Source organism: Aptenodytes forsteri, unplaced genomic scaffold (assembly GCF_000699145.1).
Source record: "Aptenodytes forsteri isolate BGI_AS27 unplaced genomic scaffold, ASM69914v1 Scaffold111, whole genome shotgun sequence".
Lineage (NCBI taxonomy): Eukaryota > Metazoa > Chordata > Aves > Sphenisciformes > Spheniscidae > Aptenodytes > Aptenodytes forsteri.
In genome coordinates, this window is record NW_008794710.1 from 2,069,249 (window position 1) to 2,082,927 (window position 13,679).

General features: G+C 35.2%; 1 protein-coding gene across 2 annotated transcripts in view; it reads left to right on the forward strand.

Annotated features, from left to right (window-relative positions):
• Positions 1–230: 230 nt before the first annotated feature.
• The window catches only part of STX18 (syntaxin 18), a 34,907-nt gene continuing 21,458 nt past the window's right edge, over positions 231–13,679 (forward strand). For both annotated transcript variants that reach the window (XM_019470630.1, XM_019470631.1), the window contains exons 1-4: positions 231–295; positions 11,217–11,332; positions 12,449–12,526; positions 12,621–12,687. In XM_019470630.1, coding sequence (XP_019326175.1) covers positions 11,224–11,332; positions 12,449–12,526; positions 12,621–12,687 — 254 coding nt within the window. In that variant the 5' untranslated portion in view covers positions 231–295; positions 11,217–11,223. The remainder of the gene's footprint in view (positions 296–11,216; positions 11,333–12,448; positions 12,527–12,620; positions 12,688–13,679) is intronic.

Genomic DNA, 13,679 nt, shown 5'->3' on the forward strand with positions numbered 1-13,679 from the left:
CTCTGAGTTGTACCTTCTTACAACAGATCTTTTTTTAGATTATTTTTATGCATTGACTGCTTGCAAAATGTGAAAATACTACTACAAAAGAGTAAATTTTATGATTCTTTGTAGTTACAGAATAAATAATTTTACAAATTCATGTTTGAAGTGTGGAATACTGAACTTCAAACATAAAAGTAATCCGTTATCTGACTGAAGTTTAATTATGATTTCTATTCATTTAGATTTCTCATATTGGAAAGCTGAAAGATTTTCTTCTGCAACACAGAAAAGATTACATTAATGCTTACAGGTAAGTGTACATTGTGTTTAAATAGATTTATTTATTTATTTTCAGATTTATAAAGTGAACTGCTTAAAAATCTATAGGCATAATGACTAAAACCAAAACATAGATTGCTTATTAATTGGCTTACTGTAAGCTACTTAAGATGAAGAATAGTGCTGTCACAAGAAGAAAATGATCCTAAATAAAATGAGACTCAGAATTTGAAGAAGATTTCTGGCTCTTAGGAATGAGTTCTGAAACAAAACAACCTGGCAGTCCCAAGTCCAACACCTTTTAAGGACCTGCAGAGTAGGTTTCTGAACCTACTGGATTAATTACTGGATTAATTTAATTAATTAATTAATTACTGGATTAAATGTGCCAGGTTTTCCCCTTCACTCTGTGACACTAAACCTACCTGTTATCATGAAGTATACAGTCAGTAGCATCAGCAGGTCCTGGAGGAGAATGATGTGAACTCTTCATACTTCAGACCCGAATGTGAATTCCAGACGAAGGACACCATTGAGAACACAGTGTCAGGGGACAGCAGCACAGGATTTGCTTTTCTGTGACAAAAACTGTAGGCTTCAGTTCTGGTAGTTATTATTGTGTGGAGAAAGTTTTGATATATCCAAATGAAACAGTGTAGGTAAGCTTTCCCTTTTATAGGATCTTCTGAAACTTCACAATTTCCTGTGTTGTATTTCTCCAGTCCCTCAGCATAACTGCAGTATTGCATGGGGTGAGTCAGCCCTGTCTGCATTCCGATTCTGCCACAACCCTGACTAAAGCTAAGCTGTTGCTGCAATCAAGGTAGAGAAAATGCAGTCTAAAGTCATCTTGGGTTGAAGACACTGAGTCCCAAATCAATTTAATACCTTTCTCCAAAAGGCTTCACAGGTACCCGATAGGAGCGTTATCCAGACAGGTATCCATCCCCCAGGAGAAGACAATAGGAACAGATGAGCCATCTGCTATTCCTTAGGCTCAGTCCATACTGGAGAAACAGGCTTTCTGAGAAACAACTTCTAGGCCTGAAAGGGTCTGTTACAGTAATAACAGTACTATACAATCAGTGGTATCAAAATGTGTCCCTAAGTAAGGTGCCAGAAGACTTCAGGCACCTTTTTTTGTCTCCCTGAGATTTTAAAAGCAGTATTTTGTTGTTTCAAAAATGAAACAAAAAAATGAAGATTTTGACATGTTTCATAAGTGTGAGGCCATGAGAGCTATTCATAGTCAGTGCCAGTGAAAATGAATCTTGGGGGTGCGGGTGTCAATTCTGTGTGCAAGGCGTATGAGGAACTGCTTTTCCAAGCAGCAAGCAGAAGTAGTGTACAGCTACATGTTATGACTAGCTCTCTGCTTTTCAATTCCTGTTGGAATAGGTCATGACCAACACTAGGTGGAGCTACCAATTTAATACTGAAATAACTATTTTTACTGTGTGAAAACTTCATGTGAATGCATAAGCTGAGAAACTGCAAATAATTGCAGTAGGAGCAAACAAGTCAGTAGCAGTTAAATTTTGGGTACTATCTGTATTTTATTAACAGTAGTGTGCATAAAATTGAAGTGATAAGAGGAGTAAAAATTTGTCCAAGCTATTTTGGTTTCTAAAAGTTTTTTTTTAATGTTCTTTTTGTAAACTCTCTTTTAACCAGTTATCATGGTGATTTTCACCCCCATGCACCTCAGGTATTAACTAAGGAGAGGAAAAAAGAAGTGTCATTTCCTCCAAATCTCATCTGTGATTGCAGTTGATCCTGTCCTTAATGGTCAAACTTAAAATAGATAGTACTGTCAAATTCCATACTACATTGCTCATGCTGTTCTACTTTGTGGATGCAAAGATGATCATAGAATCCGTGCTGTCATAGAATCTTACAATCTTAGCAAATGCCTCACTCATTCAAGACAGCAGTTTTAACAACTTTTCAATACTTAAGCTATGGGGAAAAATTTCAAACAATTTAATGCTAAAAAGCTGTGCTGGAATTTATGTAAGAGCTTTAATTTTGTTAATGAAATTTGGCTGCTCTGTATTTTGTCAATCCTGCTATTTGTTTTTCAGCTATAGCATGATGTGTTGGTGAAATTTGGCTTTTCAGTTACCAAGTTGAATTATGGTATGCCTTGTAAAACTTCTTCGTAATGTGTTACATCCAGGTCCTTGATTGCTTCTTTGACCTTACTTTTGCAGACTATAAATTCTTTATTAATAGAGTCTTTATTTTTGGCATACATAAAATGTCCTGCTACGGAGAGGATGTCTTTAATTCATTTTTAGAGGAAGATTTTTAGCAATGTGGAAGACAACTGGAAGAAGGGTTAATTGAAACTAAGGCCCTGACCCATTTTATCAAACTTTAAATATTTAACTGAAATACCTAAATTGAGTCCAAAAAGCTCAAGAATTAGTAAATTGCTTATTCACCTTCTTTTTTCTTGATTTGACTGTTCGCTATAAAAGATGTGAATGGCAAAACAGATGAAACTAGTGACGCAGTGATCTAAGCTTACTGACTTACAAGCAATTGCCCCTTTATCCTCTCCTGTTTATCAGGATTCATTTGCTTTCTCTTACACCTTGGTTTTCAGCTTTTTGTGATAAGGAACTCTTCTGTTTTGTCTTCTTGCCTGTTTTACCCTGTCTACCGTGATTCTCTCCTCTGGATAGAACTTCTGAGAGCTCTAGCGGTACCAGAGATGTGGTATCATCTTCTACTGACAGCATGAGTTACAATGGAAGGAAACTTGAAACTGGCCTGTTAGAAAACTCTGATTTACAGAGGGGCACATGTAGAAGCTTCTTCAAACTTCTCTCTAAATGCATGGTTATTTCTTGTTGTTTGGCTTAAAAATTGGGAGTTGTATTAATCTTAAAATCTGTGGCAAGAATAGTGAAAACTTGGGCTTTCTCTACAACACATTTTAAGGAAAAATAATAAATAATGAAAATACTGAATGAGTAGCAAAGACTATGAGTGACTCATGTTATTCTTCGTAACAGCTACTAAGGGAAGGACGAATAACTATATGTACCATTGCTTTTATTTAACGTTAGAGCCTTGTCTTAAAAATAACTTAAATAATTTTAATTATTTTCTTGTTAGCTTCAGATACACATTTCAAACCTAACAAAGCCCTTTGGGTATCATACTCATGATCAGTGAACACAGTCAGTGGCAGAGTATTTTATAAGAAATGTGTAGCTAAATCATGAGACATTGCATCATCACTGTTCCTGCTAATAGTAGCTGTCTCTGAGCTGTCACGTGTGATGTTGTTAACTGCAGTCTCTCTCCAAGAATCTTTGGAAAGAAGTGAAACTCAACAATCAAGAAATGCTTTAGGACATCTCAGAGTATTTTAAAATTAATTAGTTTCTATTGGAAAATGCTCTGACAATACTTAAAAACAGCAGTGGTAAACAGTAGTTGGCTATTTGTTCATATCTGGTTTATGGTTTATCTCAAGGACTTCCTCACCAGCTTTTTCAAGTAGGCTTATTAAGCTTCAGAGTGGTGTTTAGAAAGCACACATGGGGTGTAGTCCTTGAGGCAATGTATGAGAAAATAACCAAGGACTTTTCCTTAAAACAGAACTGATTAACTTTTTTTTTAAGTTTATTTGATAATCACAAAAGTAATTTTCAATTGATGAGTAAATATGGTAAACACCAGACACACATATATTAGAAAATGATCCCTGCTAAATTGTGATTTTAAGGACTTCCCAGCAATGTTGCATTTGGCTAATGCATAGCTTTAGTGAGTTAGTGGTGAACAGTACTTAAAAAAAAAAAAAAAAAAGCCCTTCCTGACTCTATAAAGTCCAAGTATCAGATTCTTATTCTTCTCTCGTAAGTGATAATGCTGATGAGACTTTATTGAATTTAGTGGAATAACTTCTCATTTATGTTGCCATAACAGAAAAATGAATAGTACCTTTCCTTTTTTCAGTTCCGTAGAGAATTAGATGTAAGGGTAGGTGGCCATTTCTTTCATCTCTCTTTGGTCATAAACTGTTTCCAGCAGAACAAGTTGATCGCTGTTCCTGGAAAGGAGAAGGCAGGGACTCTTGGTTCCTGAAGATGTTAACAAGGTGTGGGTGCTTTTTTATTTTTGCTTATTAAGCAAACTGTGATCATTCCTTTCAGATGAGGATTGTTACTTACCTCCCCATTTTTAGTGTATGACTGGTATACGTTCTATATATTCTTCCTCTCAGTCCGTTTGCTATAATGCATTCCTACATTGCTTTCTACACTGTGCCGTGTGAGATCCTATCTTCAGTCTTTGGTAAATTGTCTAATGTTTTGTCTGTGAACAACTTGTGCCTTTGCTTTTCGTCATCGGCTCCTTCATGTTTTTGATCATTGAACCACCAAGGCAGTTTGTACGGTTGAGTTATAGTTCGAGGAACTAGCTGTAGTGCCCCAACACTTGGGAATTTGAAATGGTCCTCTTGGGATTCCTCCGCAGCCTCCAGTTTCTCTGAAGGATCTTTCAAGGTTTAGACAGTTTAAAGACCAGTAGTTATTGCTACTGTTTTAATCAGACATTGGAAAGGAATTGAGACAACTCTAGATTTTGACCACAAAACACCTCATACCTAAAAGGAAAATCTTTGAGAGAAGAGCTTTCCATCTGGGATTATTAGACATCTAACTTACTGTCTTTTGCAACTGCAGAGATACTTATGTAGTTCATCAGCGTAGCGTAGATTGGTTCTGAGTAGAAATGATTTTTCCCATGGGAAAGGCTGGATGGGTGGCTTCTGATGTGTCTTCATTACATGCTTCTGTGGTCCTTTTGTACAGTTAAGTGTTTGAACATTTCATATGTTGTTAATTGCAAATAATATACTTTGAAAAAATTCTTAACAAATTATCTTTCTGTCTTAAAAATAATGTTGGTGTCCAGTAATTACGCCTCTTGCTCTAGCATTTATCTATCTAGTAAAGCTGAGGGAAAAAAAAAAAAAAGCAGCAATAAATCAGTTACATGTTTGCCACCTAACAGAAAATCATAGAATGCTTACCCTATGTTTTGTGGAGAGTGTTCCCTTGGCTTAACCAATAAAAGAAAAGAAGTAGACATTAAAGGACTCTAAAAATAGTGTCTTACTGGCTTCCATACAATGCCAGACTGCTTTCTTGTCTTGACTTAATCGCGTTTTTACAAGAAGCAAGGCTTTGTTTGTTATACTAGGATAGTAAAACATGTAGATGATCTGTAAGGACTTTCTTCAAGGAGGAGTATATAGTATTTTCCCGTTCTCCAGGGAATTATTTTCAAATTATTTCACTTCTTTTTTTGATTGTACTAAGTTCATATATCACATTTTAGAAATAGTAATTCTTTGTAGCAGCATTCTGGAATTTCTCAGCAATATTTTACAAAACTGAAAATACTAATTCAGGTATGCCTGTACTGCCTGTTATAGTAGCTGAAGCTTCCCCACAGAGTTAAAAAAAAAAAAGTTTTAAATATGTTGTTGTGGAATGTTTTATCATTTGAGTAGACAAGTTTTTACCTTGGATTTGTTGGACAGCATTTGGATGGAAAAAGGCAGTAAATTAAAATGCACAAAACATAATAAATAATGTTTAAATTTAGTAGTTAAATAAGAAATAAAATAATTTAAAACATACTAGATGCCCAAAGGGAAGAAGTTTAAAAATGTCTGCTGTATTTACAACTAAGGTTATACATACATGTGCATATACCTACACACTTATGTGTGTGGGGGGAGCACTTATGTATATATTTGCAAGGCAATATCTGCAGGTGGTCAATTGGGCATCTCTGCTAAAACAGTACATATCAGTATTTTAGAACTGGTTTATTTCAGCTTATTGCTTCTCTCTCTCTTTTTTAAATATGTTGTTGGAGGAAAATCAAGTTTTTCTGCTTGATTTGGTGTTTTTATTGAATCAGTAAGCAGAAAATGTTTTATGCCCCAGCAGAAAGAGTTACTAATTCCAAAAGCTGGTGTAATGCCTCCATCAGCTCTGGTTCCTCGTGCTTTGCCAGCAAAATAGGATCATAGAAATGATAGGCTGGAAGGAGCATGGCTGACACATTCAAAAAGAGAATGACTAGGTCATTCTACCACCGTGTTTTGCTTGCTTTCAAATATTTCTTTCAATGGAGATTCCGTATCCTCCCTCTGTTTTTTCCTGTTTCCTTATCCATGCTACTAGAATTTTTTTTTTTTACACTAACTTATCTTGGTTTCTCCTCAGTCTTTTCTAGAATCAGCAATTACAGTATATTTGGGTTTTCATACGTGTTCTCTTCAACCTTTGATCGTACTTTTTCCTCTCCTTTGGACACTGTCCCAGTTGCTGTTGCAGTGAGGTGCTGAAATGGAACAAAACTCCAGCTGAGGCCTTGCCCAAAGCTAAGGATAGCAGAAAGATTCTTTTTCATTCGTAATGGATTATACTGCATTTATGCATCCCATTGTAATGATGACTTTTTATGCAACAACATGTTGTTGTTATGTTTGGTTTATGATCCAATATGATCCCAGATGACTTTCTGAAGAACTGTTCTCTAATCAGTTGTTCCCCATTCTCTGTGGGTTCAGATAATTGTTCCTGCTGCAACAAAGAGCCTCTGACCATTCCTTATTCGAATTCTTCATGTCATTTCTCCAAGTTGGCAGTATTGTTTTGAATTGAAGTCTTGTTCTCTTGATACAGTTTTAATTCACTTAACTGTATGCCTCTGCAAATCTAATAAGTGTATACTCCATTCTGCTGTCTGAGTTGTTAATGTCAGATCCAGGTCAAACCCCTGTGGAACACAACTCAGTGTGTCCTTCTGTTTTGGTATATAACTACTCCAAGTTCAGCTTTTCAAACAGTTTCACATCCATGTGGTGCTTGTTTCTTCCAACTCATTTATTCGCTGGTAGCATATCAGAATGTCACGTGAGATGGTAACAAAAGCCACACTAAAGAGAAGATAGATAGCAATGATTGCTTTTCATCCATCCATAAGACCTGTTACTGCATCCCAGAAGTAAATTACACTACATATGACTTATTCTTGATACATCTTGGCACATCTTGGCTACTGGTTATCTTTTTGTTCTTTCCTAAACGCTTAAAAATTGTTTGATTATTTGTTCCTGTATTTTCCTAGGCTGAGTGGTCTGTAAGTCCTCTGTTTTTTTTTTTTCTTCCTTAACGCTATTTTTTAAAGATAGTTGCTACGCTTCATCTTTTCATCGACCTAGCACTCACTTATTCTCCCCTAGTTCTTGGCAGTGAGGATCTCTCATTTGATGCATTTCCTATTTTAGGTGTTTCTCTTAGTAGTATTTGCAGAGTAATCTCTTGTTATCATTGGCATCCCTTGCCAGTTGTGTCTCATCCTGCACTTGACCCTTTTCTGATTGTGTCCCTACATGCTGTGTTCCTTTAGACTTGTCAATAGCAATCAGACCTAATTTGCACTTTCTGTATTCTGCTTTTTGTGCTTGAGCTCAGTGAAGAGCTCATGAAGGAGCTAAGTTGATCTCTTACTGCATTGCCTATTCTTCCCTTTCATCAAGGGCAGAATTGCAAGTTATCATAATGTCATTTCTATATGGAAACTACTACTTCACCTCAATTCTTTTCTGTCCCTTTTTAGGTTTTCCTTTTCAATGCAATTTAACCTACTAATTTTTCTAGACTATTGAAGTCTGCCTACTTGATGGCGACTGTCTTTATCTTACTCTTCACCCACCTTCTTAAAAATCACAAATGACCCAAGTTACCTTCCAGCCCAAGTTTCTCATGAAGATTTCTCCTATTGATTAGGATAAAAATCTAGAAGAATTTGTTTTCTCCCTTTCTCCCTTCTTTATCTGCATGCATTAGCCAGTGTGTGTCTTGGCTGATTCTTCTGATTGCTTCTGAAAAACCTGGTTCGTTTGACCTTTCTTGATTTAGCGATGTATCAGCCCATTGCTATGATACTGCCACTGCACTTCTGAGCAAGTATTTGCATCTCTGACATACAGGACACAGCTGGATTTTTCTTGGTTCGGTTGGGGGTGTTTTTGTGTGTGTTTGTTTTTCCTTGTCCTGTTCTTTTTAAATGAATGGTTCTTTTTACAGTAAGGCTAGAGGATGGTGATTAGATGGATATTCAGTATAATCTCTCCGTGCAGATTTACTGGGGAGTGCAATGGGGACTTTGGTACCCTGTTAGTACTAGTGGATGCCATATGTGTTTTGACATAATGGGATGTGATTGTATGACTCCATTCTTGCCTTCCCAAGGAGATTGGGTTTCAGGTATCCCTGCCTCCGAGTGGCTTGACCAGCTCTTGTTCGAAAGTGCTGGTACTAGATGCTATGTAAGCTGTAAGCAGTTATGAAAGGAAGAGTATTTTATTTCTTTTTTACTGGATTAAGCTGCATTTTGCTACCTTTGAAGCTGTGAAACTCCTATTTAAGAATTTGATCTACCCTATTTTTGTATTAGCAACTATGAAAAGTAACTGAACAACTTGTTTCCTGATGTTAAAGCTGTTACAATTACCCTCAGTGTATCGCTATATTACTACTAGTTACACTGTTAGTAGTGTGCCTGAGGCAGGTTTTTTCATATGTATTTCTAAGTCTGATTTAAAAGAAAATTCTGGTTTGCATTTTGTAATCTTTATTTTACCCTATAATGTTGAAAAGTGCATTGAAAGCATAGAACTCTGCAAATACCACAAAGCTGGGCAGGGTACAAGAACCTAGACATATAAAGACAAGAACTTTATACTCTGTTCAGTAGTAGACCAGCCAGAATTTATTATTGTAATCTGAAATAGAATAGTAGAGATTTTTTTTGCTTCATCAAGGGGCCATCATGAAGCTGTTACTCCATCCTCATTTTCCATCTGAATCTGTGTGCCCTAACATGCTCAAGTAACTGTCTAGGCGTGGATCGCTGAACAATGTTATGCATTATCCCATACCAGATGATCTTAATGGTCCCCTTCTGTCTGGACCTGTGCGTAGATGGGTGTAAGAATGGATTTTCTGGCTTTACACATGCTGAGAACTTGCTTATGCCACAGACTAGTAATAAGAAGTCCCATCTATATAAGCTGTGCAAAGGGAGTGGGGGAGAGATCTGTCCTAATGTATTTAACAATATGAGTTATCTTATATTGCATATGTAACTATCAATATGTCATCTTAACCAGGCTGTGGAAAGCCTTTCCATCAGATGTCTCTAAAATCAGACTATTTCAAATCTTTCATCATTCAGAAGCTGCTTTCTCAGAGAGTGCAAATTAGAGTTACAGCTTAGAAGACCACTGATTACAGTTGCGATAGGGATTTTGCCACAGATTTATGAAACCCATCTGTCCTGACCAAAGGAGAGCAATTCAGCTAGTAAAATATAAATGGAAACACTATATATGGCTGCTTTTTTGTAAGTTATAAAAAATAATTTTATAACATTTAGAATAGTTTTAATGAAAAAAATCCTGATGTTTAGATGTCACATACATGACAGTGTTGGAAACAAACAAGTAAAATACAGAATATTACTTCTAATTAGTTTGCTTTACTGTTTGCTGGCTAATCTGTGCTTGTGTACTAGCTGGCCAGTAAGCAGAAACTAATTTTCACGCCAGATGAACCATGTGCTGCTTTTTTTATGTGCAATCAGTCACATGGGATGGGAATGAAGACATTTTGGTATAATACTCAGGGACATTAGAGTAACATTAAAACTTTGTAGAGGTGATCTGGCTTGACAGTGCATTGAAGATGCAGGAAGGAGCTGGTGGTTTTGTATGTGATGAGACGTGATGGAACAGGGTGATGTGCATTGGTTGTAGGCATTCCCGTGGCAGGGATTGCAGCAGTCACAGGGAAGATTTGGCATTCTTGCTGAAGTATATGAGAGATCTCTAAGGGTATCAGGCTAGCTTTGCAAATTGAAGATCCCTTCTTTTTATTTGTATTTACTGCATTAATATAGTTGCATTATACATACCTTGAACAAGGGGGGAAATTTTCACATATAAATAAAGATCTAAATTAAAATGAGAGTATGAGTTAAGGTTTTCTTTCCTGTTTTTAAACACAAATATAATAAGCTGTGATGACTCTATCATCAGGAAACCCAAGATGAACATAAGATAAGCTGCTGTAGCAAAGTTTTATCATCTATGGCTGTGCAAACACTGTTAAATACCTTTATACAGTATGCTTTTCGGGTGGTTATCTACAGTGTGTTAATATTTTACTGATAGGCCTCCATTTTTATTAATTTAGTAACAAAAAGATGCATTAATCCTATTAAAAATATTAAATACATAATATATAATCTAAAATAGAAATAAACAATGGGAACAGGTTTTAATAAATCTTATAATTGACTTGATATCAAAAATGTGCATTATTTTCCAGTATTATTCCTTACTATGGCTTGAATTTACAGATTTCATAGTACAACTACTTTAAAAACGAAGCTCAGTATTTAGGATAATGAAAACATACACTTAAGTAAATAAGTTCCAATTTCTTTTACTATTTTCAACATTTGAGCTATTCTTTTATCCTACTTGTTTTCGTGGTTTTAGACTTGAAATATGCCTCACTGGAATAAGTACTGAGGGTAATGATATATTTTTCTAGTTGTATTTTCTCCTTATCTGCTCAGTATTTAATTATGTACAAGATGATAGCATATATTGCTTTTCCTACATCTTTTACTAGTCAAAAAATGTTTTAAAAAACCTCTCAGCTTTATAGAAGTGGCATTTTTATCAGTGATGGTTATTGTACTTTTTACTTCCTTTTCTGTGAAACTCAGTGTTGCAGAAAAGCTTCTGTGGAGATGGTGAGTGGGAAGAAGGTCTAAGATGTGTACTTGTAGATTTTATGTTGGGGATTTCTTAAGTGACAGTTTGTCTTGTTTCTCAGCCATATTATGTCTGAGTATGTGAGGATGACAGATACAGAGCGTGATCAGATAGATCAAGATGCTCAGATATTTATGAGGACATGTGCCGATGCCATTCATCAGCTGAGAACAGAAGGTAAACTGAGCAACTCTTAAATGTTTCTTCTTAGTTATTGATAAAGGCTAATATAATGCTGAATCTTGGATGGTGAATCTGAAATGCTTTTGGAAAGAGATTGGTGAAGTCTCATTGCCTTTTTGTTTGCATCTGTGTAATCCCATTGGCTGATTAGTACTGTACTTAATTTTCTGTAATGTTAGAGGAAGGAGAAGCCAGAGCATAGAATTTTATTTATTTGTTCAAATACACTAATTAGTAAGTGTAAAAAAAAAAATAGTCTTCAATATTTACTACTTGAATAGTAAGTTAGCACTGTGGCCCAGAGGCCTGAACCAAAGTTCACTAAATTCAATGGTTGTCTCTTTCTAGCTTGTCCACCTGTAAGGTATTACAAGTATAATCTTTCCAAGTTTGAGATAATTAAATAACTTTAACAGAGTCCTGGTAAAGTAACAGCGTTTTTGACAACTTGAGTATGGGATCATACCTTTACAACACTATCTTAGGAAAGTTGTAGAGAGAACTTCTGTTTTGCCATTTTCAAGTTTACTTGCTGTATGTATGTTTTATCAATATACCAAAGACTTTCATCAGCTTTGGAATGCCATCTAAACATAGTTGTAGCGTTATTTGAATCATTGAAAATCAGTCATTCATGGGAACTACATAGTATCAAAATAAGAAATATTAATATATGTGAATTAAAAGGATGCTTGACACAATAAATTCCAAAGATTTCCACCTAGTCTATACACTGGAAAATGTAAAATGTTAGAAGTTCAATATTTTAAGCAAGTTAAATCTCTAGATCTGTTTTGCTATGCTTAGCTTGGTGACATCTATTCTTGTTTAGAAATTTAATTGACATAATATAATGCGTATGTAACAAACCAATAACATAAATATTGTAAGACACTAGTTGTTTTCAGCTTTTGGTTTGTTGTAATGATTTACTGTTTTACAGAACCTATATTTAAATATAGCTATCTTTTAAAATAAATACTAATATATAACATATATAAAATGTTAATAGGCTCTTGAATATAACTTGCGTATCAACTGAAAACGCAAACTTTTGTGCAATTCAGTAAAAAGTTAAAAGTTGTGTTACATCTTTCTTTTGTATTTCAGCACACAAGGGTGTCCAGTCTGCTCAGGTAAAGGAGCACAGAACAGCTGTCTTGGACTTCATTGAAGATTACTTAAAAAGTACTTAGTGTTTATTGAATGGTTAAAAATGGTTTCCAAGAAAGAAATTATGCTCTTCTAACCTGAAGTTTTGTTTACTGTTTATCTTAAACAGGAGTATGTAAGCTGTATTCTGAACAAAGAGCCATCCGAGTTAAGCGAGTGATAGATAAGAAGAGACTGTGAGTAGTGTCAAAAAATAGTTTAACTGTGCCTTTTGTTTGTAGGACATTCAGCAAAACTATTATTCATGTTTAGATTCTAAGGAGATTGTTTTAATGGAAATCTGTAGTTGGATGAGCAACTTCTGCTGTCAGCAGGTGCATTCCAGGGCTCTTTTACACTTCTGGCACGTGAAGTTAAGTCGGTAAATGGCAGAGTGCCAATATAGTGTTGTACTTCTCATTTATGTAAATTATTAAAGCACCAAATCAGTAAAATGTGGGTTAATAAACCTATTGGACTTCTACAAATGCAAGACAATATTTTTGTGTGTCCCATTAAGTAATATTCTGCATAAAATAATTTAGAATTAAATCCTGCACATTGGTAATATGTCTCAAAGACACTATTTAGGATACTGTCTGTTTCGGTACAGGAGATGTTCATTTCTCTCTCCCGTTCTCTTTCTTTTTGTCTTTTTTTTTTTTTAAGCCACTATCTTTCTGCTAAAGCAAGTGATTATGTTGTGAATAAATGCTACTTGAGATGGCGGGTCTTCATGGCAAGTAGAAACATGATTAAAATAAGAAGTTACATTCAAGATTTTTTAACTGAAACAAAAGAGTTTCTGCTTCCTATCATGGCATGTGTTCAGGCTGCTAACATATTGGTGAAAATGTCTAGAAGAAGTTAAAGATTATGTGCTTGCTGGCTTTTTGGTCTTTTTTTTTTTTTTTTTTCTTTTTCAGTCAAGTATCAAAAAACATACTTTTTCAGTTTCTTTTTCTGCACGCTCCCAGGTGTAAGAATGACAGGGAGAATGAACAGGTCTGCAATTTATTTAATACCTGAAAGGCTTTCCATGTCTTCTCAATCTGCATTATTTGAATTCTAACCTTAAGTTCCATTATGTACATTTTAATAAAAAAAAAAAAAAATCTAGAACATACACATCAATAAATAAATTCTTGAGTGTTTTTTCAAGACTTGATGCTGTTTTATCAGTTTGGTG